We start from the raw sequence: 26,614 nt of genomic DNA on the forward strand, positions 1-26,614 counted from the left end.
AGCAAGAAGATGGCCATCTGCAAGCCCAGGAGAGGAGCCCTTACAAGAAACCAAATCTGCTAATACCTTGACCTTGAACTTCCAGCCTCCAGAACTATGAGGAAGAAAAGCTTTTATTGTTCAGGCTACCCAGTATGCAGTATTTCATGGCAGCCTTAGCAAACTAACACAAGAGTCAAAGGAAGGCAAGCCTTCCCACTGCAAGCTGGAGCCGAGAAGTAGGCAGGACATGCCCAGAGAGCATGGCGTGGCTGCATCACTCACCTAGGCAGTTGTGTCCGTCATGTGCCAGCATGAAACCATCAAAGCAGGTGCACCTGTAGTTCCCCGGGATGTTGATGCACTCGTGGACGCAGCCCCCATTGTAGTAGTCATTCTCACACTCGTCAATGTCTGCAAAATGAAGGGCACAAGAGGCGTCACAGAAAGAGCCTGGGGGTTCCCTCACCCACCACTGCTGAAGCCACTGGATCTGAGTGATTAGATGACTCAACAGGTATTCAATTAAGTCCTTTCTGGGGAGTAGGGAACTTAAGGGTTATAAAAATGAAGATCCTGGCTCTGCAACAAAGCTGGTCACAAGTCTTCAGAGCAGGGCCACGTGCTGGCCATGTGTGGGGTGACTTCTGATTCCTAGAACAGTACAGCATGCACAATTTGTGCCTGGTTCTGGCTCCCTTGAAAGTCTCTCAACTAGGAGGCTCAGTGTATGGGGACTACAATCTGAAAACTGGCTCTCTTCAAACAGGGGAGATCACACTAAAATCAGCTTTGCCCAGCACCAAAAAGTGCAATGTGTGGAATGAAATAAAAGCCCACTAACTCCCTGTTAGGGTTTGGATGTGAGGTGTCCCCCAAAAGCTCATGCGTGAGACAATGCGGGAAGGTTTAGAGAAGGATGATGGGGTTGTGAGAGCCTTGACCCAATCAGCGAGTTAATCACCTGATGGAATTGAGTGGTGATTGAAGGCAGGTGGGGTGTGGCTGGAGGAGGTGGGGAATTGGGGGACGTGGCTTTGGGGTATATGTTTCTATTTGGCAAATGGCGATCTCTCTCTGCTTCCTGATCGTGGTGTGGGCTGCTTCCCTCTGCCACACTCTTCCGCCATGATGTTCTATCTCACCTGGAGCCCCAGGGAAGGCAGCCTCTGTCTGTGGACAGAGACCTCTGAAACCGAGCCCCCAAATAAATTTTCCCTTTCTCTGTAACTGTTCTGGTCGTGTCCAGCTGGTCACAGCAGCGAAAAAGCTGACTACGACACTCCCCCAGATAGTTTCCTTCCACATCGGCGTCTGAGCCCGGATTTCAACTGCCCGGCTTCCGTGTTAGAACAAAGGCTTCTGTCTCCTAAACAATGGCCAACAGCCTTTGGAAAGGTCACGCTTTCTGCTGTCAGGAGTCTTTCTCGACTTTTCCCATTGGGGGTCAAAGGCTATCAGTCCTGGAGTTCCAGAGGGAAGAACGGGACACCTCTGGGCGAGGGCCTGGCCTGGCCAGCATTCCCAGGCTGCCGCTACACCCGAGTGAGTGGGCGCCACTGTCACTGGTCCAGCTTCACCAGAGCGCTGCCACCCGCACAGGGCGGCGGTCGTTGAGCGGAGGGGTCCAAGCACGCGGCCTGGTTCGGGAGCCCACGCAGCAGGCGCCAGAGCGGCGCCTCCAGCCAAGGAGCGGAAGTGCCGCGAGCCAGCCGGAACCAGAAGCGCCGGTGCAAGCGGAACCGGAAGTGTCTCTCGGCGGCCTCTGGGCCGGCCTGCCTATAGGACTTGGGTTTCGAGGCCGTGGGTTCAGCCTTCACGACCCGCGTGGGGCCAGCCTGGCCGCTTCCTCCTCTGCCTGGGGAGCCGCGGGAAGCCCCATCCACCGTGCTGCCCGTCGTACAGAGGGCAGCGCCCGGGACCCACCCGGCCAGCTGAGCAGCTCGCGGTGGGGGCACAGTCTGGAAAGCAGAGCGGCCTCGGGAGCGCCCTCCCGGCCCGGAGGTGCCTGAGCTTGGCTCAGACCCCGGCCTGCCGGAGGCCGCAGAGCAGAGGGGAGACCTGGCCAAAAGTCACCGAGTGCCTGCTCTGCCAGCCCGCCAAAAGGAGCTGGGTCTCCAAAGGTCCGCGAGACCGGAGGCTTTGTCTGCCTGCCCTCAGTGGCCATCCACAATCGGCCTGGGAAGCAGACTCGGTTCCGAACTCATTTGAACTGATTTTAATCACCATATGTAGTAGGCTTCGCGACATTAAAGGAGGAGGCAAGACTTTAGGGTTATTGAAAGGGTGCATAGTTCACAGAGTAGAGGGATACTGCTTGCTTCCCAGGCTCCAAGTCCGGGATACACCAATCCACACACTTGCCCCCCCCCCCCCATCTACATATACTCTGAAGGCACTGTAACCCAACTTGATTCACCAAACTGCACCCCCAGGGGTCCCCATCACAGTGAATATTGTTTTCCTTCCACATTCTCTTGACATCAGCAACCAAGAGTGATTTTTCCATACCCTTACCATGACAGCACCATGAGCATCACCTCTCATTGCTCAGACCCAGTAGCCCAAAACTGTTCCCTCTCTCAATCAGGTGACTCAGGGGAAGCTTCAGCAGTTGCTGTGGATCCCATAGAGTGTATGTGACATAGGTGAGGGAAAGGTCTTTTATTTCATGCTTGGGTAAAAGAATTCTCTCCCCACCCCGAGCTGAGAAGGAAGTAAGCCAGTGTCTCCTCTGGAAACCCACCTGCCCTTCTAATTCTCACAGCAACCCTCTGGAATAGGTATTTTAACTGCACATTATGGTTGTGCAAACTGGAGTGCAGAGAAGTCAGGCAATTGTTCAAGGTCACATAGTAAGTGGGGGGCAAGGATTGGAACAAAGGCCTTTCATTCTACAAAGCCCACATCCTTTCTCGTAAGTCAGAATGTCCATCACATACCAGTCATTGGCAAAATGCTTTATACATGTTATATGACCCTTCACATGTTTATGCCACATACTGAGAAAGTGTTATCCAGTCGTCCAAACAGCTATTTACCCATTTATCCTTTCTCTTGTTCCTCGTCCATCCATCCATCCACATGCATATCTGCCTGTTGCATGCCAATACATCTACTCAAACGACCAGTCGGCCATATACCCACTTACCCACCAACTATCCATCCACTTATCCCATAACCTATCCATACAAATCCATTCAACCATCTTCCATTTATTTATGCAAAAATACAGCATCTCAATTTGACCACTCCTCCAACCAGTCACCTCTGCACCCATCCATTTATGCAGGCGCACATCTGCCCATATATCCAAATATTCAGTCAGATGCCCATCCTCCTATTAATCTAAAAAACCACTCACCAACATCCAGTAATCCATCCAAATGCCTAACCACCCACTCATTGGTCCAAACACCCGCCATTCTAGTAAACACACCACACATGGCACACCTAACACCTACCTACCCATCTACCAACATTCCAACCTTCACCCATTGATTTACCCAAATTTCTATTTGATCACTTACCCACCCACTCCCTCAATCATCAACGATCCAAAAAGCTTAAGAAATACATGCAATATGATCTTCAAAAAGAATAAGAGGACAAAGAAAAAGAAAAGATAGCTGATGAATAAGATAAGCTGGTGAGACTGTGGAGAAATATATCTGGTAACTCTAGCACAGTTCCAAAAGGTGAGGTACAAACAGGGCTGAGCTCTCGTGAAGCCAAAACAAAGAAAGAAACACAGTCTGTTACCATATATCAAATGCAAGTGAGCCAGCTGATTCGATAGTGGTGAGGTCTGAGAATCCACAGGCCTCCAACCAGGGTGACTCCTCCCCGGATTGGAGATAATGATGAATCTCAATTTCCCTGGCAAAGGTGGAGTTTGCTTCTCACTACTGGAATGATAAATGATTTGGCCACCATAGCCATAAGGCATATGATTGTTGAACAGTCAATGCAACAACTTCTAGACTTTTCCTTCCTTTGGCTCCCCATAGAGTAGGCTGCAGTAGATGCCAATGGGCTGAAGAGTGCAGGGAGGGCCATTGTTATGTCTCTTCCTTCATCTGCCCCAAGTTCCCCCAGCTCTAAGCATCACTTAACTTGATCAGTGCCTCTCCAGTCCCAGGACTCACATGCTCCCACAGGCTTCTGGGGTAGCCAGCTTGACACCCCCCCCGCCCCCGCAACACCAGCACCCAGAATGGAGGACTTTAGCTCACAAAACCAAACCTTTCTGGATTTCCCATTTGTGCCTTGAAGTTTTGTTTTTTAAAACCACGCAGGCGTCTTCCTTTAATATATAAGAGAAACAAGACAAACCAACTAAGAAAAATCTCTGCCAAAGCAAATGGATTTATTATGGTAAAAACCACATCCAGGAGCCACCGCGCCCTGGAAGAAGCCTCACAGGCCTCCAAGACACTCATCAGGCTCAGATGTCTGTTTAAGAACGGTTAGGGTCAGAAAAAGCACAGGCAGATGGGGTGTGCACAGAGGGTAAAGGAAGGCAGGAGACAGGGCAGAGCTCTGGATGCTCATTCCTAAAGGGCTGTTGTGGGTTGCATCATGTCCCCCAGAGAGTTGTTGCTGCCAACCTGTAGTACCTAAGAATGTGACCTGATTTGGAAACAGGGTCTTTGCAGATGTAATCGAGTTCAGATGAGGTCACCCTGGATGAGGGTGGGCCTTAACCCAATGACTGGACACAGACACCCAGAGGAGAACAGTGTGTTGAAGACACAGGAATTCAGAGGGAGGAGCCAAGCAGCGATGGATGCAGAGGCTGCAGGTGTGAGCACTGCTTCCACCTTACAGACAAGGCTGGGGAGCTTGTCCCCAGGCCCCCGTCAAATGCATGCTCTCTTCCTCCTGTTGGGACCACATCCTCAGGGTGCATGTGATGAAGACTTTAAAAAAGTATTCCATGCTCCAAAAAGTCATTAAGAAAAATGATAGGGAAGGATGTCATGTACATTCTTATTCTTATTTCCAAGATCTGAACCTACCCTTGAGAGGTAGTGACAGATGAAGGTGGTGCAGGGGGTGGGCAGGACAAAAAGTCTGCCCAGCTTTTAGAAGTCCACACTGAAGATGAGAAGCCCACCAACTTCTTTCAGCCACCCCTGATCCTTCCCCAGCTGAGATTTTTTTTTTAAATGAAAACTCTATTTCCAACAGAAGACAGCTCCCAACACCCGACAGAGCAGAGAAACAGAATAGGGAACCACTTATGGGATTTTTAAAAGGTCACACAGTTCCACTTTTCCTATATTAAAATGGCAGTGAGCACATACAACCCCACAGCTGGGTTATGGGCCAGCGTCACTGCAATGGAACTCAAATAGGACTTTTTACTTTTTTCATTTAATTCAAAATTGATTCTCACTGCCTTATAAAATATGTTTATTCGGTGGTGTTCAGATTCTAAAAGATTCTTCTGCAACAACTCAGAACACCTCCTCTTTATTTCAATACTATTTTAGGGTCTTCTCTTGAAAATCAAGACTGGAAACCTCAAAAATTTTTAAAGCACCACATTCTCCCTTCTCAGAGATCATTACTGAAAATGTTTTCTTGTTTCCCCTCAGGTTGGCATTTTTTCTAGACACTCCTCCAAGACAGTGAGCCCGAATGTTCTAACAAAGACCCCGCTCTCCTGACACCAGCACGGCCTCCCTTTGTCTGCTTTGGGGAAACCATGCGCTCCTCAGATCACGCCGTCTGATGAGACGCACGTCTTAGGAAGTCCTCACTGATGAGTGAATCTTAATCCAGTTTGTTGGCTAATTGCACTCTGGGAAGGTGTCTTCTCGGCTGCCTAGCGGGAAGGATTAAGTCCCCGCTCTCCAGGGGAGCAGGGGTAAGCTCAGGTCTGTGCTGCTGAGCACGGGGACCTGCTCTCTGAGGGGCCCTGGCATCCATTGATCAGGTTTCCCTTCTGCAGAGACAATGCCAGAAGCAGACCCAGCAGCTAATTACAGCAAAAGTCAAAGGTCACGTGAAACCAGCACAAATCTATAGACTTTTTCATTCCTAGTAGCACACAACGACCATGGCCCAAGCCAGAGGAAGGAAGGTTCCCCTCACCCCACTCTAAGAACTGAGATGACCGATGGGTCTGGTTATTGGCAACGTCAGTCTGCCACAAGGCTTGGGCCACCACACTTCTGCTCAAGCCATTCCCACTGCCAGGAGCGCCTTCACCTGTCCCATCACCTACTCACCAGCACCCTGAGCTACCTGCCGCTGCCTCTCTGAAGGTCTTGCCCATCTTCTGGCAGACGTGACCCCTCTGCCCACTCTGGGCCTCATACCCCACCAACAGACATCATCATCCTCTCATTGGCTTATGTTTGTGTCCTTTGATGTTCCAAGTTCATGGGGACAAGAATCATGTTCTGTTCAGCTGAAGCCTCAAACCTGACAAAAGGTACTCAGCAAAAGTCTACTGGACTTGAATGACAGAAAAAGCAGATGAGATGACTGCAGCCTCTGTTGACTGAGTCCCGTAACGTGAGGCGGGGTGTCGGCCCTGCGTGTCCAACACCCTGGGAGCTGGGCGCTTACTGCTGCACTTTGCAGCAAAGGAAACGCGGACTCAGAGATGTTGCCTGCTTTTCCCAGGACCACACAGCCAAAACAAGGTGAGCCAGGCTGCCTGGCCTCAAGGGTAATGCTATCTCAGTCCAAAGGACCACACGTTGTATGATTCCATTAACACGAAGGCACCAGAAAAGGCCAATCTATGGAGACAAAAAGCCACAGGGGCTGGAGGCCTGGAGTGGTGGCTGGGGGTGATGCTTCCTTTGGTGAGTAATAAGAAGACTGTAAAACTAGTTGTGGTGATGAGCAACTCTGAATTTACTAAAAGGGCCTAACTTGTAGACTTTAAATGGGTGAATTGTATGGTATGTGGATTATATCTCAATGAAGTTGCTCAAAATTTTTAAAAACAAGTTAATGCTGTCATTGATCTTATCCCCTGGGCTTGACTGGTCATCAGGGATCTGCCTGGATGTGAGGAGACCACAGGATGCTTACTTTGAACTGACCTCAATGTCACCTGCTCAGCCCAGGTTCATGGTGGGGTGCATGACTTCCAAGGGCCAGAGGGGGTTTCCCCACCAAACCAACAGGATAAGACCCACTAATTACTTCCTTTTTCTCTCAACACTACCCTAACCCTGCACTGGGGGCGGTCCTGGGCCCTGGTGTCAGGACTAATGGACATGGATGAAGTCCGGTCAAGGGAAACTGACCTCCTGGGTTGTCTGAGATGGACCCCAGAGCTCTGCTGGTCTCAGGCTGAGGCCCCTCTTCTCCTTCCCACCAAGAACAGGCCTGGTCACTCTCCTATCCCCTTTAGGAAAGGCGGGGAAGATGCCCCAGACCAAACCGCAGGCTCTTGGGGGAGCTCTGAACTTAGCATCAGGGAACCAGGAACACAGTTGCCAAGAAACCCAGTCACCACTCAGAATTGGTGAGCTGGGGTCCTAAAGCTCCTCCGATCCACTGCCCTGGACTTTCGAAAGGATAACCAAGGACCAGGAGAAGGGAACTGGGGACGAACCCCATCAGCAAGTCAGGGCTGACAGCAGCTTGAACTCAGGACTACAGCTCAGGCTTCCTCTTCCCTCCCCTGGCCTGGTGCAGTTCCATCTTTCCCTTTCTTTCTACATCTCCTGGAGGACTTTCGTTCCAACAGTAATAAAAATAACAATAGTGGCAGCTGCACACCAGGACCATCTTAATGGCAACTGGTTTCATCCTTACTGTGATTCAGGTGGAAAGGTCTCAACTCTCCTCATCTCATAGAAAAAGAAACTGAGGTTCAGAGAACTTCAGTAACTTGCCCAGGATCATCCAGCAAGTGAGAGGCAAAGTCAAACTTCAAATGCAAGCAGGTTGGTTCGTTTTCACCTTCCCATCAGAGATGGGGTCCAGTCTTTATCAGGGGGTCAAGTCACCTGCCTGCTTTCCTCTGTGCCAATACTTTCCCCAGGTCCTTTCCCCTCAGCCTGGACCCTGGCCACAAAAAACTATCAACTGGGGTGGGGGGAGGGAATGACCCAGACTAACCCAGCCCCAGGAGAGCTCTGGCCACCCGTGGACTAGCCGTGGGAAGGTCAGGTGGCTAACTTCAGCTGAAGCTCGGACACACACACACACCCTGCCACCCACAAAGGCTGAACCAGCATTAGTCCCCACAAGGTCAAAAGCACTGAGGCAGGAGCTGCTCACAATGGGCGCTTGAAGGGCCGGGACTGCCTGCCCTCTCTGAACTTGGCAATCAGCATGCTAAGGCCTGCCCCAGGCCTCTCAGGCCTGCAAGCCAGGTCTCCACGGGTCACTCTCAGCTCTCTACCCTCTTGGCACAAGGGGCAGGAGAACGGACAGAGGCCTGGGAGGTCTGGAGATGGGGTGCCACCTGGGAATCCTGGAGCACGCAGGCGAGATCGACCCCCGCAGCTGCTGACCCAGGCCAGAGTCCCGGGCGGCAGCTGACGTCACATCCTTTCTCTTCCCCAAGGCGGCTGTCCTGGCCCATCTGGAGGACCCCTTCAGAGCACCCTCTGAGACCCCCTGACCTTGCCTGCTCACACAAAGCCCCCAGGCCCTCTTTGTCTCAAGGCCTTCGGGGAAGGCCAACATCCATTTCAGTAGCATTCAAAGGCCAATAAGCCCACAGTTTATTTTCTTAGAAATAATGGTTTTTTTCTGGTTAGCATTCCTCTGATGGAAAAACAAATACAGCCACTGTAATAAGAAGCGGCCAAGAGGAGGCGAGAGGACTGGAGAAAGGGGGCGGACGGGCTGCTGCCTGGGGAGCTGGGAGAGATTAGGGGTGCAAGGCAGGGGCAGAGACCTGTCACCCTCCTGGAGCCTCTACTCAAATCAAATGCACATCCCATAACAGGTGCTGCGGCTCCAGTTAGGTGGACGCGAAGAGTAGGCCTTGGGTGTCCATCACTCCGGGAGCCTGCTGAGTCATCGAGGTTCGGAGTCCTGGCTGCAGATGCTCCCACCCACCTTCAGAGCTGAGGGAGCCTCAGTGACCTGCTCCTGCTTTCCTAACTGGCACCTCCCCAGGGAGTCCTCCCCAGGTTCCCCCCTCCCGCTCCTTTGCCCCCACCGAGTCTTCTCTCTGCTTCCATTGCTTGCTCAGCCCCTCTAACCAGCGAGGTCAAGGGCGGGAAACAGACCTTAGCCCAGCCCCAGCTAGGCCCAGAGGAGGTGCTCAGCAAACATTCTTGATGTTTCCCTGAATCCAATCCAGGGCACGGGTTTTACAGATGGGCAAACTGAGGCCCAGAGAGACGAACTTGCCTCCAGCACTTAAATGCCAATATGCATGAACTTATGTTCCTATTTATTCTACTAAAAATGGACATGGACTGTAACAACTCTCCTAGTGGCTTAACCTCTGCTGCAGAGTGGGACCAGTTGCAAGCACGGCTGCCTAATTACTAGTTGACAGCAACTTGGAGTTTTAAGTCACATCCAGCGTCTTCCTGCCTGTGAGTCTGCGGGATGTGAGTGCCTCTTGGGCATAGCGCGTGTTAGCTTGCATAATTGCATGCTTTAAGATGCGAAGGAGAACCCCCCACCCCTGCCACAGTCTGCCTCCCCAGGTCTTTCCTGGCCACCCCAAAGCAGAATTTTATCTGAAATTTCAATAAAGTGTGTGGTAATAATGATGAAAATGATTTTAAAAGGTCACGGACATTATTCCCTAGGAAGGCCAATTGGTTTGAAGTTTTTTTTTCTGATGTTAAACTAAACGGATCACTGGGTATGTTATTAGGAGTTTGTCAAAACGCTTTAATAACATGCTCTGTAATCTACCTAACTGCCGTGATTGACAAGCAGGCCCCGGGGATATAAAATTCAGGAAGTGACTATTTACATTCATTACAGACATGCTAATTTTGTGATCTCTGATGGCCATAAGGTTGTCATTTTTTTCCTTTTCACACACAAAAAGAGGAAAATAGTAATATATTTAATATGCTGTGGCCCAAACAAAAACTTATTTCCCCCAAGAGTTTTAATTATAGCATTTTGGAAAGGCCTGCGTTGGAACTTGCAAATGGAATAAACCACTTGAATAAGTGGTCTAAAAATCAGGCACACACAGAAGGGGCGATGTGCGCTGTTGGTTCAGACTAAACAGTGATTAGCAAAAGGGGCTTAGTGATTTAAACAAGCCATTTGAGGGTGGTTCGCTCCTCGTTTGAGGCCTGGTCCTGATTATAAACGAGAGCTTTTAATTAAGATTAGTAAGACCCAATTCAAGCTATAATTTGGTCCTTTTCCTCAGCAAATGTCTATGAAAACAAGGCAATTAAGGTTGAATGAGTTGAAGCATTTAAGGGGATGAAGTGCACCCTCCTCACCCCAGCCTGCCCCTCCGGCAGAAAGAGCACAAACAGGCCTGGCTAATTCAGACCAGGAGGCCAGCACAAGCCTGGCCCTGGCAGCTTCCAAAGTACCATGATGACCCAAGGGGTCCAGTGAGCTGGGGATACACAGGCTTAGCAAAAGGATGAGGACAGGAGACAGAATGTGCAAAGGCCCTGAGGTAGGAAGGTGCTGGTGAGTTTGAGCAATTAAGAAGGGAGAACGCTGGGTGAGCTTGGAAAGGGAAGGACTAGCAAACCACAGGATCTAAGTGGCCGAGCTGGGCATGAGCCAGGACACCCTCTCCCTGCTGCAATCAGCAATGAGATTCCAACCACTCACATTCCCGGGACCTATGTCAAACAAACTGGCAGCAGCAAGGGAGGGGACATGTGAACAGGAAAGGGTCTCTGTAGTGTCCTCTCACTCCCTAGTTAAAGACCCCCACCCTGCTGCTTTCAGGCAGGCTGCCGGGAGTCCTGCCTGCTGCTGGGAACTCATGGCTGAGTGGGGCTGGAATCCAGGCCCTTCTGCCTTAGCTGGGCCACCTAAGTGGAGATGGGTCAGCATCCCCAAGTGAGCTCTGCCACCTGTCTGGTCATACCAGCTACCCTTAGTCTAGTCCTCTCTCCTCTTGGGCCTCAGTTTCCTTATCCGTAAAGTCTTCAGAGCTTGTGGGGCCTCTGGGAGGCCTTTCTTGGTACCACCAGCACTGGGTGCTAAACCAGCCTTGGGCTTGACTCCAGGGAAGCCACGTAGGTCATCACAACCAGGAGTGACAGGGGCCCCGAGGAGGGAAGCCCTGGAGGATTGCTCACCTACCTGGAGAACCAGGGAAGGCTTCCTGGAGGAGGTGTCCTTGGGGACACATGACCTGCCCTTTCCACCAACAAATGCCCTCCATACCTGCTGGGTTCCAGGGAGGGGAGCAGAACAGGTCACAAACCCTTCCCTCGAGGGACCCACACTCCATGAATGTAGAGTGGCTGGGTTAAAACAGGTATATACAGGTCCGGAGAGGGCAGCACGGGCAGTGGTCACCCGTCAAACACAGGGGCTGCCCTGGATGCGTATAAAGTTTCTTTCAACTTTAGATTCTGCCAAGATGCAAATCACCAAGGGAATGCCCATGTGACCCCTGCCTCTCTCAGAGCCTTACCCAGCTGTCCAGGGTATCTCCGTCTGGCTACAGCAAGCCCCTTGCCAGAATTAAGCCCAGGATATAGCTGCACAGTGGCTGCCCATGTTGAGGTCACCAGCCACATGGCAAGATGGTCTTAAAGTGCAGCTCTTCCCAGAATGAGGGGTGGGTTCCTCCAGTGTCGAGTTTGCTAACAAGGGGTTCAAACTCAGAAGTTCCAAAGTGACACCGCTAAGGACATGAGAGGCTCACACAGCCCCTTGCTGGGCTTCCCACCACCTGGCTCTGTTTCCCACGAAGAACCAGGGAGACTGGGGAAGTCATGCTCCTGGGCATGCTTCACTAAGAATCCATCCTCTGCGTTCATCACAGTAAACACTAAAGTCTGTGAGATCTGTAGGATGGGGACTCAGCCCCCCAAACTCTAACTGCTGCAGAACCCCACGCCAGCTCTGGGTCTGCAGCTGCGGCAGCCCAGGCAGGGAACGCAGGTTTCATCTACCCTGGAAATGACTGCCCGGAGGGTGTGGGGATCCATCACTGGTGTCTGCAGAGAGGGAAGGTGGCAGCATGACTGTCATTCCTGAAGTATCTTTAGGTGCAGAGGAAAGCCTGTCCATGTGTTTTAAATTGCATCTCCCAGGTAGATGGTCATCCGCAGATGCTGCGCGTCCACATCTCTGGGGAAATGGATGCATACATATGGTTTTACATGAATAGTCAAGGAACTAGAGGCTCATTTCCTAGCCATTTTAAGTCCTGGAGGTTGTTGGAAAAAGACAAAGCTTTACCTCTGTTTAGATTTTGATCTAAACATTATGATCACTGACTTATGGTCATGAACATAACACAATAAGGATGACCAACATCAAAAACATGCTCGTCAACATCATGGTCAACATCACAGTTACCATCACCATCTTCACCACTACCTTCACCATCACCATCACCATCACCATCACCATCGTCACCACCATCACATCACCTCCACCATCAACATCACCATCACCATTACCATCACCATCACCTTCACCATCATCACCACCATCACCACCACCTCCATCATCAACATCACCACCATCTTCACCATCAATGTTGTCACCACATCACCATCACCATTGTCACCACCATCACATCACCTCCACCATCAACATCACCATCTTCACCATCAACATTGTCACCACCATCACCATCAACGTTGTCACCACCATCACCATCACCATTGTCACCACCATCACATCACCTCCACCATCAAAATCACCATTACCATTACCATCACCATCAGCTTCACCATCATCACCACCATCACCACCACCTCCATCATCAATATCACCACCATCTTCACCATCAACGTTGTCACCACCATCACCATCACCATCGTCACCACCATCGCCACCTCCACCAACATCACCACCATCTTCACCACCACCTTCACCATCACCATCACCATCATCACCACCATCACATCACCTCCACCATCAACATCACCACCATCTTCACCACCACCTCCACCATCAACATCACCATTACCATTACCATCACCATCACCTTCACCATCATCACCACCATCACCACCACCTCCATCATCAATATCACCACCATCTTCACCATCAACGTTGTCACTACCATCACCATCACCATCGTCACCACCATCACCACCTCCACCATCAACATCACCACCTTCTTCACCATCAACGTTGTCACCACCATCAACGTTGTCACCACCATCACCATCGTCACCACCATCGCCACCTCCACCATCAACATCACCACCTTCTTCACCATCAACGTTGTCACCACCATCAACGTTGTCACCACCATCACCATCGTCACCACCATCACATCACCTCCACCATCAACATCACCATTACCATCACCATCACCACCACCTTCCCCATCAACATCATCATCACCACCATTACAATTACCCTAACCATCGACATCTTCTTCATCACCATTGTCGCCACCATCACCACCACCTTCACTATCAACATTACCATCATGAACATCACCACCATCATTATCAATATCACCACAATCATCACTATCAACAGCAACATCACCCTCATCAACACCACCATCAACATCATGACCACAGTAACAGAGCTGGCACTTACATGGGATGTCCTATGTGCCAGCTGATGTTAAAATACTATGAATACATTAGCTCATTTAACCCTCAAACTCTATGAAGCAGGTACTAGTGGTGTGTCCATTTTACAGATAAACCAATGGAGGTTAAGTAACTTGCCCAGGCTACCCAGACCAGATTTGAACCTATGCAGTCTGCTCTGATCTATGCTTTACCTTCTCTTCTTTAGCTGAATAAGGACTGTTCATTCCTCTTTTTGGAGCAGAAAGGGACAGATGGTAATAACCACCTGCAGACACGTGGCATGGAGAAATGAGCCTACCGCACCTGGGCTCTCATTCCACCTCCCTAGACTCCCACCCTTGCAGGCCTCCACTTGTCCATCTGTAAACCAAGGTAATAAGCATCTAGGTGGGAAGCCCCCAGAAGTCTCTGCAGTCATCCAGGGGAAGCTGGTAGGGGTTCTGGTGGTCTTAGGGTGAAGGACCCACGGGGATGTGTTGGTACCAGCTGAGAACTGTGGGTGGTCCCCAGGAATGAGAATACCTCATTCAAGCAGGACAGGGTTCACTCAGGGCCCTGAAACCCACACCAGCATGTGGGGTTCACTCATGAGGGTTGAGGGAGCAAGTGACCAAATGGCATTCCTCCTCTTGGAGGATGACAGTCATTCTTTTTTTAAAAAAAAAAAATTTTTATGTGTAGATGGACACAATACCTTTATTTTGTTTATTTAGTTTTTTTTTTTTTTTTTTTTTTATGTGGTGCTGGGGATCAAACCCAGTGCCTCACGTGTGCTAGGCAAGCGCTCTGTCACTAAGCCCCAACCCCAGACCCTGACAGTCATTCTATGTACCGCTGACAAGGCCAATCAACAGACACAGGTGCACCCCGTACCTGCCAAGAATATCCACTGATAAATAACCTCAGCCCATACTGCATCTCAAGTCCACAAGCTCCTGGAGGTAGGAGGAGATGGGACCATGACCGTCACTTCTGTCGCACACACGATTTCAAAGGTCTTTCTTGATCCTGATGCAGCAGAGCCTGCGGCCCTCTTGAGAAGCCGTGAGAACAGGATGGCGATGGTGGTAGTGACACCCTCACCTGCACTCGCACATACTGTGTGCTGATGCCCACGGTGAGCCAGGCCAGGAGGCAGGCGGTCCCAGCACGCCTCGCTCAGTCTCCGTAAAACCAAAAGAGAAACAGGCTTGGGAAGGGCAAACGGTCCACTTCAGCAGTGGCTGCAGCCACCTCTCCATGCAGAGGCAGGGCCTCTCCCAGCTCTCATGCATGACTCGGGGTCTCGATGACATGGCAGGAAGGAGCCTCCCGGACACAGTGCTCCACGCTTCCCTGCCAACACGCGGTGGCACGGCGGCTGGTCTAAGAGCTCCAACAGGGCCATCGAAAGCCAGCTCAGACCAACACTTCCCGCATGCCCATGCTGGTGCCAGGCTCTGCCCCAGGAGCGGGGGCACAGTGACAGACGTGCCAGGCTCTCTGTAACTGAGGAGCTCGCTGTGAGCTCCCGGGACACAGCCCGAGTTTGACAGCTTCCATGTGATGGCCCCAACACCAAACCCACGGCAGGCCCTCAGCAAACGAGCCCGCAGGGCACTGGGGAAGCAAGACGTAATTACAGCCCAGAGTCGGAAGAGGAACCCAGGGACTTCTGGGGAGATAATGGGTACTTAGTGCAGGTGTGGTGCGCGTATGTGTAACAGACAGGAGGTTGTATGGGAAGGTTTCCTGGAGGAGGCAAATTAAAAAGTGATTAGCCTTTAGATTTATTTTGGACACACAAAGAGGGCAGGAGCTCCAGGCAGGAGAGAGAAACACAGAAGAGCCCCGCATCGTGTGTGTGTGTGTGTGTGTGTACGCGTACTCGCGCGCACACATGCCACTTTAAGGTGTCAGGAGGTGAAGGGCAGAGGCTGGGGTCCTGGAGAGGCAGGGAGGCCTGGGTAGCTCCTGCAGTCTAAGCACAGCCTCCTCCTCACACCAGAGGGGCAACAGGACCTCCCCTTGGAGCAGAGAGGAATGAGGCCCACAGAGCCAGCAAGAGCCGGAGTCGGGCTTGGGGACCAGAGTCAGACTCCTAGCTCAGGGCTTGAGCTGAGTGGGTTGCTCAGGCTGGACTCTGAAGGGCTTCAGGGGAACAGGAGGGAGGAAAAATATGGGCTTCTGAGCAAAAGATGGCAGCTTAGGGTCTAGGCTGGGAGGGGAAGAGGCCTAGTCAGTAGCTTAAGGTGGCAGAGACGGTGGGGGTGGGGGCTTCCAACATGACCTTCCTTTTCCAGGGCACTGGATCTGGGATGCCCAGCAGAGGGTCAGGAAGTAGTCACACAAAGCCACACACGTGCCACTTGAACCACTCTTCAGCTTCTGGGCCCTGAGTAAGCCAGGGATTTGCCCAAACTAGCCGTGATCCAGGAAGACGTCATCTGCCCACTCAGGCTCAATAAGTGGAATGTATAAACAACATCAGCATCTGAAGGTGGCGTTTGTTGCCACGTCCCCCTTAAAATGCTGGCCCCTGCAGAGTCTGGTACAGAAAGAGCATACCCATCCTGTTTCCACGTGCCATGTTCCTGACCCAAACCCCACACTCTGAAAAGCTAAGCTGGCAGGACTTGGAGAAGGAAATGAGACTCTACAGAGTGGTTGAGTGGGAATTAGAACACCTGAATCCCAATCCCTGTGAAACTTGGGGACATTGTCAAAGATGCCTCTTTCCTCGCCTGTACAACGGGAGTGATAGGGAGGATTTGGATCAGTGACTTCACGTCCGTCGTGGTGAGAGCTGCTTTGAGCACCTGCCCCACCAGGCCAAGCTCTGCCCCAGAGACCTCTGGTTCCCAACACTGCCACGGCTGCTCTTTTTTCCCCCTGGTACTGGGGATTGAACCCAGAGGCACTTAACCACTGAGCCTTGTCCCCAGCCCTTTCATTTGTTTGTTTATTTATTTAATTATTTTTGAGACAGGGTCTTGGCTAGGTTTCTCCGGCCTTGCCAAGTTGCTAACATTGGCTTTGAACTCATGATCCTCCCGCCTTAGCTTCCTGAGCCGCCGGGATTACAGGTGTGCGCCACTGTGCCCAGCCCAAAGCTGCTCTTTTCTCTTGGATGGTCAGCCTGAAGGGAGCCAGTTTCTATTGTCAGACGTTCAAAGCAGCACCCCCAACCCCGGGCCAGGGGCGAGAGTCTGGACAGACAGATGAATGGCACAAATGCAGTCCCTGCCCAAGCTCCACAGCCTGGGCAGAGCTGGGCCAGTTCACAACGGGTGGCTGGCTCTGCAGTCCCTTGGGAGAGCTCGGGCCATGCAGGTGGTTTTGGTTTGAAGTTAGGAACCAAGTAGGAGTGGGGGACCCACGCTCTTCTCTCCCCCACATCTAGTCAGGGACAGACACCAAATATAAGACTCTTCACCTTTGTCCTTTAAAAAAAGAAAAAGTCTAAAACCAGGTGAGAGTCAGGCGCCCCATGTCTCCGACTTCACCCTCCAGGGAGGCGGCGTGCATTCTGGGGAAGCCGTTGCTTCCGAGGAGGAGAAGGCTCGCAGGAGGCTGTGCTCGTGCCCGTGGCGGCGGGGCTGCGGGCTCAGTTCCAGCTGGCATCACATGGGGTGGACATCTGCCACCTGCCCTGGCCCCAGCACGCGCCGGGGCTGGCCAGGAGGGCTGGGCAGACTCACCTTCACACTGCCTGCCTTCCCCCTTGTAGCCTGGTTTGCAGAGGCATTTGTAGGACTTGGGTGTGTCCTGGCAGATGGCATCGATGTGGCAGTCATCTGTTCCCTCTGAGCACTCGTCGACCTCCACGGGCCCTGGGCGGAGAAGCAACAGGTGAAGCATGGCTGGGGAGGCGGCAACCCCCGGCAATGGCAGGAGCTCTTGCCTCCACCCTCCCACTGACCACTGGGGTAGGTGAAATTACAGCTGCCACATGACAGTCTGGTAGTGTCCTTGGGGAAGCTGCTCTGTGTCAGGCATATTGCTACTAAGACATTTGGACTCACTGATTTTCACAACTCTTCTGAGCACAGCTGTAATTCCCACTAAAAAGATGGGAAAATTGAGGATTAGGGACAACTTGAGGACCTCTGTGTATCTTGCTCTACCCATAAACATGGCTCCAATCCTGGGCCACTCTCCTTATTCTAGAATTTAGAGCCAAAAGGGTCCTTGGAGGAGTTTAAATTCAGCCACTTTGGGTTACAGATGGGAAAACGGAGGTGGGAGAGCAGTGAGCAGAGACCATCCTAAGAACTCCTGAAGGGGACATGAACACTGGATCCCACCAGCCCTGAGGCTGTAGCTGTATGGGCTACTTATCTGGCTTCCACACTCCCAGACTGGAGTCCAGGGGCAGAACTGACCTTCAACTAGGCTAACCCTGGCTAGTAGATGCTTCTGATCCCTAGAAACCTAGGTAGGAACCTGGTTCTCCCAGCCCAACTTCCAGATTCAAGTTCAGTCTGGGTTCAGAGGACTCCTAGCCCTCCCCAGCTCAGCCCCCAAGACACACACACACACACCTGTCAGGAACACGATGCAAAATAGCTCCCAGGGATACACCTGAACACACTTTCCCACCCACACGGGTGGGGGGTGAGGGGGGTGCGGGGTGCCCTGGGGCACAGGCAATTCCCCAGGTTTAGGTGAGGGGACAGAGCACTCAGCAAGGTGCTGCAGGTCGCTGACTCATTAGGAGAGAGACTAGACTCTGACACAAAAGGAGCTTGCCTGGGGACAGGCCATATCCAGCTGGCTATGAAGAAAATACAGATGGAAGGCAGACAGACAGAAGGACCAGGAAAGCCATGATGCAGTCTCCTAGGGAAAGCGAGGAACATCCCTGCCTCTTCATGCCTCTGGACTCACCCTAGATTTTCTGGTTCCTCAAAATGCCCACTTTGAATTAGTCCCCTGACTGGCATCTGGATTCTAAATCTGCATATGGGGGTCTTTCAGAGATTCCCCCTCCACCCTGCAGGACTCCTTTTCTTCTGCTCCAGCCCCCATGGTTCCCACTCACCCCTGGGACAAGACAGGCATCAAACAGAAACACAACAGAATGACCTCCTCTGTGTGTGCAGGAGTCCTCCATCACACACACACACACACACACACACACACACACACACAAGCCTCGCTTCTGAAGGTGGTGTCATCTGCTGAGGTGGGTGGCCCACCCTCTACAGCTGCCCAGGGCAGTAGGGAAGGGAACTGGGGGGCAGTTACAGGCCAGGGCCAATGACTAGGACCACTTCTGGGATCAGTCAAGAAAGGACCTGAGGCCACAAGTATGGCTTGTCCCATTTCCCAAAGGTCAGTGCAAGGGAATCAGAGACAGGAAACTGCCTGGGGCTCTTGTGCCTGGTGCCCACCTCTAACCCTAATCTCCATCTCTCACCTGGGTGTGCATCCTCCTCCAGATGGAAACAGATGCATGTTGGCAAGGGGTGGGTGGAGCTGTCTGCCAACACACCGAGAACAAACATGACCTTAGGTGGGAGACGGGGAGAGGGCCCACGAGCCCAGGCCAGGGCTTTGTGGGCACAGTTCCTCTGGCTACGTGCTCTGCCTGGCCTGCGGCACAGGCTGCTCACTTTGACTTTGGTTTTCTTATGCTGGGGACCAGCTACTGGGATTTCAGTCACTGGGCTTCCGCGGAGGGGGGAAGAGGGGGGAAGAGGGGGGAAGAGGGGGGAAGAGGGGGGAAGAGGGGGGAAGAGGGGGGAAGAGGGCAGGAGACGAGACAGAGGAAGACAGAGACACATGAGGAGGGAAAGATGGGTGAAGAGAAGTACCAGGGGACGGTCATAGAGAGGCAAAGGACTCCAAACCTTGGGAGAGACCCCCACAGACCAAGTCCAGCTTCTGAAAGAGGGGACCCGTGGGAAAAAGCTCCCTCCAACTGTGGAATGTAAACGCCTGGCAACCTCACACAGGTGTCGCTCCCAGGAAGAGACCCACACCCCCAAAAACAGATCCCATGGAACCCAGCTCCAGGGAGGCACAGGAAGCAGGGCAGGAGAGACCTTTCCCCAGGGAGGAAGCCCCTCTGAAGACCGGAGGAGAGAATGGGACCCCAGCCTTGCCTGGGAGCCCCTTTCAGGCAACCAAAGAGGAAGAGAGGACAGGGAGGGAGGCAGAGTCCCTGTGAAGTCCCCTTGGCACCCCCCTCACCTCTGCTACCTGCCTGCCTGACCACAGCTGCTCCCTCCTGTGTCTCCTGCCTCCCTTTCCAGATGTCCTCATCATTGAGGTCCAGGTCCAGTCGTCGCTCCCTCTGGGTCCCATCCACCTCCTTCCTGTGCCTGTGGCTGCTCCCGGTGTCCACTCTGCGTTCTTTCTCTCCTCTCCTTCCTGACTATCCAGATGTCCGACTCTTGCCTGGCATCTCCATCCTTCCTCTTTCAGCGTCCTCTTCCTGGTGCGCCTCCCTTTCCGTCCTTCTGTCTTTCTTTGGTGTCCATCTGTCTCCACCTCTCCTCCATCGGGTGGTCCATTCCCCACGTCCCCCACCCCCTTTGATCTGTCTTATTCCCTCCCGCGTCCCTTTGCCTCCTTCTCCCTCCCTTGGCTTCCCTCTTTTCCCCTGGGACCTTCCACTCTCTTCACCCTTCCGAGTCTTTCTCTGGGCTTCTCCCGGTGTCCTTTTGTCTGTTCCCTCTACGCCTCCCTTACTGTCCGTCTGTCCCTCGATCCCCTCCCTCCTTCTGTCCATTCTTTCTCTCTCGGTCACCTCCTTGCGTCTGCTCCCCGGGCTTCCTTCGGCCCGCTCCCCTCTTCCCTGGAGAGCCCCTTCTCGGCTCCGGGGTCCCCGCCCCGCCTCGGTCCGCACGCGGGGTGCCCTCGGCCAGCCACCGCGCTTTCTTTCTTCCTCCCGCCCTCACGTTTCCCCTCCCCGGGCCTCAGCCCACCCCGCCCCTGCTGCGGCCCCCTCTGGGCTCCGGGAGCCCCGGACCAGCCCGGCTGCGGGGAGGGGGCGCCCCGGGTCGGCCTCAGAAGTTACTTTGCAAAGAGGCAAAGCGGGCGCGGGGCGGCGCGGGCTGCGGCCTCCGACGGCGCGGGTGGGGGCCCGCTGGGACCGCGCCTCAGCCCCCCGGCGCCCCCCGACCCCCGGCCCGGAGCTTACCTGGGAGCCCGCTGCCCCCCGCCAGCCGCCCGCGCGTGCCCAGGGCGAGCAGCACGCACAAGTGCCAGCGCACGGCCGCCGCGCCCATGATCGCTGCGGGCCGGGTCGGGCCGGGCGTGCGGGCGTGCCGGGCGCGGGACCCACCGACCGGCCGCTCGGCGAGCGCTCCTCGCTGCTTGCTGTTCGGCCACCGCTCGGGCTCCTGAGCCACCGAGCCGGCGCGGCTGACGAGCTGACAGCCGTGCTCTCATTGGCCCGCGGCCCCAGGGGGCGGGGCGTCTCGCGCGGACAGCCAATGGGCATCGGGCGCCCGCCCGCGGGGGAGTGGCGGGCGGGGGCGTCCGGAGCCGCCCCTCCCCTCCGGTGGGCGGCAGGTGGGGGGTGGGGGTGGGGGCCCCGAGCCGACTCGCGCCGCTGCGGGTGCGGGGTCTCCGCCCAGCCTCGCTCGGAGGCTGCTGGCTGCCCTGCGCTACCCCCTCGCCCCCGTCGTTCAGGGTGGCCGCCCCTCTGGGGGCAACACCCTCCTCCCCCAGCTCTCGCACGCCGGAGCGAGAGGAGGGGGCTTTCGAACCGGCTCTCAGAGGTCGCGAAGGCCCTGTGGCATTATTAGCAGTGAAGGAAATGCCTGCTCCGTGGGGCCGTTCCGGCGACGTTTGCAGAGCACCTACTGAGTGCCAAGCTCTGCCCAGGCAGCAGCGAACAAGCTGGACTTGAAAAACTCGCGGAGATGGTTTCAAAATTTACGTTCAAAGCAAATGAACTTTCTGCCACTCTCCAAAGGGCGATGGTCCGTAAGTGTGCTTGTCATGCGACAGCCGCAGGACATGCTTCTGTGGTAGGACGTCCGCGACTGCGCGGTGGCTGACAGATACCGCTTGCAGTCAGCCCGGAGGGCACCGCCACCGTGCAGGGCTGCCCTGGCCAGCGAGGCTGGCAGTCCACCAGTGCGAGGCTAGGGCCTCCCAGTGACAGGCCCGGCAGGGCGGTGGCCAGGGCGGGAGGAGCATCAGAGCTGCTTGGGCCTGCCTTGGGGTCTCCACCTGACGCCCTCGGCCTTGGAGCCTGGCGCGGACCGCCCGCGAGGCGCTGTTGGAAATAAATGGCCCCTCTCAGCTCCAGGCAGGACGCTTTAAGGAAAGAAAGTTCAGCAAACCCCAAGGCCCATCTCCTTGACAACCACCAATAAGAGCTCCTTTTTTCTTCCCCTGCTCTCCGGCTCGACTCAAAGACAAGACTTCTCTTTTTGTCCACTCCGCCTGCACCAGCGTTCACCCGACGTTGCCCCCACACCAGCTCCCCTCCCTGCCGGGACACTCCCTCCCGCGCACACTCCACGTCTGCCTGTAGGCATCTTCTCAGTCCTGGACATCTAATCTGCCCACCGGCTCTTGCTGCCACCTGGCTTCGTACCCCTTATGGCACTGGCCTGGTGACTGAGGCTAGTCATATCACTGGTGGGGGATCAGAAAGGACCAGAGAGGGAGGAAGAGCTGCTTCTGGGCTCCACCAAGCCCCAGGCCCACCCCACCACGTCACACGTTTTCTTTGGCCTGGTCACACCTGGCTGGTCGTTTAATACCAGAGACCTCGCTCTTAGGTTTTATTTTGTATGGTCTTTGGATTTCTCCCCCAGAACCACATATTGTCTTGTGCATGGGACAATGAATGTGTTTGGGGAGGCCTTTCAGGGACCCCTGACTTAAATAATGTTCTTTACTGTGCCTGTTCATCAGAGGCCCTCACTCTTGGTAAGGTGTCCCCCAAGCTTGATAGCAACAGGGAAACCTTCCAGGTTTTCTCTCCCCAAATCAAGGTAGGGATGGAGACAGATGATGGCCTGTTTGACTGTGACCCGGTAGCCCAGGGGTGCCTCTCACCCATGTGAAGTTCTTGTCCCCAGCCTGCCCTCAAGTGTGCCCAGCAAGTGTGCTGGTAGCTAGCATCCTCAGGTGTGTAGATGGAGACCATCTTCTAGAAGATATAGTCCACGTGGCAGAGCCAGGCGGCAGGGTCAAAGGGAAATGAAGACACACCTGTATACTCTCAGGCATACTCTCTAGGAAGAGGCTTATGGGACAGAGAGAGGAGGTCACTTCTACCCCAGGAGGCTATCAGGGAGCCCTCCTAGGCCTGGTGGCCTGGAACTGGGCACTAGGCAGGAGGAGGGGGGTTTCCTGGTGGATGGGGAAGGGTAGATGGAGAGAAGGTAAAGACAGAGCAAGTGAGTGAGTGAGCAAATGTTCTGGAAGCACCTGGAAAGCTGTACAGCCCTGTACAGCACGTGACCTGATGCAGGGCTGCCTGCAGAGACTGACGGGTGTGATCAGGGTGGGATGGGGTGGGCGAGAACTGGAATGCCAGGACTCAGTCATGCCCCTGGGGCCTGGGAGCCTGGGAGACAGAGCCGGGAGAGTGGAGGCCAAAGGATGGGCTCGCTGGCTTCAGAAGGGAACGCCCATGGCTGCAGTCTCCTCCAGAGGGACGGAGCTCTTTGCAACCAAGAGCTCTTTGCACACAAAGAGCCCCTCCTCCACAGTCTTGGCCTTGGTAAATCTCTGACAAAGACAGCCCTGCAGAGGTCCTGCCCTTCACACCCGAGCCTGAATGCCCCCTCTGCCACGAGTCCCTTTTGTTCCCTCGTCACAAGGCTGGGTCTACCCGCATCCCAATCCCTGCCCCCAAGCGGGGTGCAGGTCTCCTTGGGCTCCTGGAGACCCCTGGACTTCGCCATCAGAGCCCAGCTCACCTTGGTTTTCACATCTGACTCCTTCCAGACTGGGGGCTCACGGCTAATCTCTATGGGGGCCACAGCTGGCAGCAGGCATTTAAGAAACCATTCTTAGGTGAGTGAATGGAAGGGAGCAAACAGGGCGGAATTGGGTAACTGGGAATTCTTGTTGCTCCGGGGAAAAGACTCTTTGCTATTTGGCAAGCCCTTGAAGAGTGAGTCCAGCTGCCCACTCTCTCCTGGCCACTGCTTCTCTCTGCACCCCATGGAGAAGCTGAGCCAGGCAGCAGGACTGCAGGTCTTGGGTGCCCAGAGCAGGCGACCTGGGGCTCTTTGGCTCCCCCTGGCGACACCTTGCACAACTCTGAGGAGGAGAGGAGGGAAGAGGAGGAGATCAGCTTGCCATCTCCTCCTTCCTTCCAGGAGCCCCCTCTGCAACCCTGACCCCAGCGGCTGACCCCAGTCCTCATCAGTGGGGAAGCCATGGATGCTGCGTTCAACTGGGGAGCTCAGACCCCACCTCCTCTGCCTGCTTCAGCTGTCACTTACCACCTCTGTGGGCCTCAGGTGTGCACAACCAACCTTGAGGGTTATCCGGAAGATTAATCACAGGCAGGAAAGACATGGAACCTCTCTGAACCTCAGTTTCCTCATCAGACTGCCGCTAGTGTCTTGCGAGGAGGAGTAAATGAGATACTGAGCCTGGAGCTGGGAACCGCGACTGGAATATGGAGGTTATTGGTGTTCTGGGATCATCACGAAGAGAATTGCTGTGAGGACAGATGATCGTACTATCCTGCTGGTTAGGAATGCCTTACTTTAAAAAAAAATTTCCCCTGGAAGAATCCTCTTGATCAGTAAGAGTAATGAAAGTTCTCTGAGAACATGCAGTTCCCTGGGAGTGCAGAACTTCATCACGTGGACCTTAAGCCTCAGTCTTGAAGAATTTAGACTTTCATCCTCTTTTTTTTTTTTTGAAAAATGAAATTGCATAATACCCCTTGGATGCTGCAGACTTCTTTAGACCTTTGATGGTGTTTGTTTTTTTGCAACTCCTAGGTGACCCGAGGCCACACACAGTCCCTTTCCTTGGCTTGGCCTATCAAATGGGGATCTCAGTTCCCATGAGCTCATGGTCCAGGCTCTGAAATCACCCCCTTGAGTCGAGACACAATGTCTCCTGACCTGCCACCCTGGCCTGCCCCTGAGGTGGAATCACAGGTGTAAGTGTCCCTGTGTGCCTGGCCTTGTGCTGGGATGTCTTGTGCACTGTGTCATTTACTCCTGTGAGGTAGAAGCCACCGCCAGCCCCTCTTGACACTGGAGAAAACAGGGACTCAGGTCACCTGCCCAGGATCGAAGAGCTAGCAAATGGCAGAGGCGGGATTTGCACCCACGCCTGTTAATAAGTCACACTTGGAAGCTCAGGGGGCTGAGAGGCGTGGCCATGCTGGATGTTGGCACTCCTCTCTGCAAGCCTTTAACTCTTTTTGCTTCCATATTGAGAGAAGCGGCTTCTAGGTGGTGGGCAGACAGTAACAGGGCGCCTGGTGACTCCAGGCTTTACCCAGCTTTGTGTTCTTTCTCTGTCTGACGTTCCGAGCTCCGTGGGAACCGCTGGACCCGCCCCAACCCTGTCAACCAAGGAGGCACAGGAGACAGGGTAACACCAGGGGGCGCCGAGTGGAGCTGGCGGGCCGCCGCTCTAGTCCTCCAGGCGTGTGCACACCACCCAGCGCCTCCCGGCCCACTTCACTCAGGGCCTCGTGGACAGGAAAATCTGCAAATGAGCCCTGCAGGCAGCACAACCCACGCTTCTCACTTGACAGAAGGGGAAACTGAGGCTCCCCCTCGGTTTCCACTGCCCCTTGGACATCTCCGCCTCGTGGGCTCTCAGCCTCCTGCCCAAGACTGCATGCTTCACCCTGCCCTCTGCACTCCCCACCCCTGCCATGCCTCACGGGTCACATCTGCTTTCTCCTCGGGCCTCTGGCTTTGTCACACGATACCTGCTGTCACTGAGCCAGGATGGAGTCCACTGGGGATCCTCTGAGGCGGCCCACGGCCCTCTGCCTGGGAGCTCCACCCTTCTCCCACCTTGAGCCACAGCTCAATGTTCCTGCCTCTTGCAGTGCCCCACCCTCTCCCCTGGACCTGAAAGGCATGAACTCAGGCTCAACTCAGGTGCCCTGTCCTCAGATCCCAGCCATGCCCCATGGACACTGCTTTGAAACCTAGAAATGTCCCTAGTGGCTTTATCTCCCCACTAGGCCAGCTGTGCAGTGTACAGGCTGGTTAGATGTCCTGGTCACCCCCTGACCTCAGGCCTCAGGAGTGTTTTCTGGGTGGTTCAGTGTGGCCCATCTTCCCAGCCGTGTCATTGGGACAGGCAAGGACATGTGACCAAGACAAGCCAGTCAAATCCTCCCCAGGGGATCTGCTAGGGCCTGTCTTCCTCCCTGTGTGGGCAGCCAGCAGCAAGAATGGGTGTCCAGAGCTGCCTGCCCCTGTGGTCCACTGCTGTGTGCACAGTTGGCCTGAGGGGATGGATCCACAGTCAGAAGAGCAGAAGGGCCAGGCAGTGAGGTGGAGGGGAGCGGGGAGGGGAGAAAGGGATGAGAAAGGAGGGGAAAGGACAGTCTAAGGCCCTGGCTGAGTCACCCTTGGGCTCTTAAGACAGTTATGGTTTCTGTCACTTGGAGCCAAAATAGCCCGGCTCCCTCACTGGTCCAGTTTGGGTGGGGGTGCTTCCGAGGGCCACACACAGGCCACCACTTGTTCTAAACCCTTTGTATCTGTTAACTTAGGCAGTCCCATAACTCTTAATGAGGGAGGCCAACATCTCCACCTACAGGTGTGGAAGGTGACACAGAGAGGTTCTGTGATTCGCCCAAGGTCTCTCAGCAGCGCCAGGAATCACCAAGTACTGTGGCTCCAGAGTACACACGTGTGACCACGCGAACCGGTACTACTGTCATGGTCCGCGAGGTCTTTTTAAAATGCTCTTGCTTTGTTTTTTTTCAAGTATACAAATAACACCATGATTTCTGGTTCATATTTTATTTATCCAGATGTGACAATTCTGTGTTCCAAACAAGAAATGTC

General features: G+C 54.0%; 1 protein-coding gene across 4 annotated transcripts in view; it reads right to left on the reverse strand.

Annotated features, from left to right (window-relative positions):
- The window catches only part of Scube1 (signal peptide, CUB domain and EGF like domain containing 1), a 127,291-nt gene extending 103,105 nt beyond the window's left edge, over positions 1–24,186 (reverse strand). For 3 of the 4 annotated variants that reach the window (XM_047550973.1, XM_047550975.1, XM_047550971.1), the window contains exons 1-3: positions 20,782–20,964; positions 17,333–17,464; positions 265–393 (exon numbers count right to left, since the gene is read on the reverse strand). In XM_047550973.1, coding sequence (XP_047406929.1) covers positions 265–393; positions 17,333–17,464; positions 20,782–20,869 — 349 coding nt within the window. In that variant the 5' untranslated portion in view covers positions 20,870–20,964. Of the gene's footprint in view, positions 1–264; positions 394–17,332; positions 17,465–20,781; positions 20,965–24,058 lie in introns of those variants that run through there. The other variant, XM_047550972.1, reaches the window with a different exon arrangement.
- Between the last annotated feature and the right edge of the window lie 2,428 nt (positions 24,187–26,614).

Source organism: Sciurus carolinensis, chromosome 4 (genome assembly GCF_902686445.1).
Source record: "Sciurus carolinensis chromosome 4, mSciCar1.2, whole genome shotgun sequence".
NCBI classification, from domain to species: domain Eukaryota; kingdom Metazoa; phylum Chordata; class Mammalia; order Rodentia; family Sciuridae; genus Sciurus; species Sciurus carolinensis.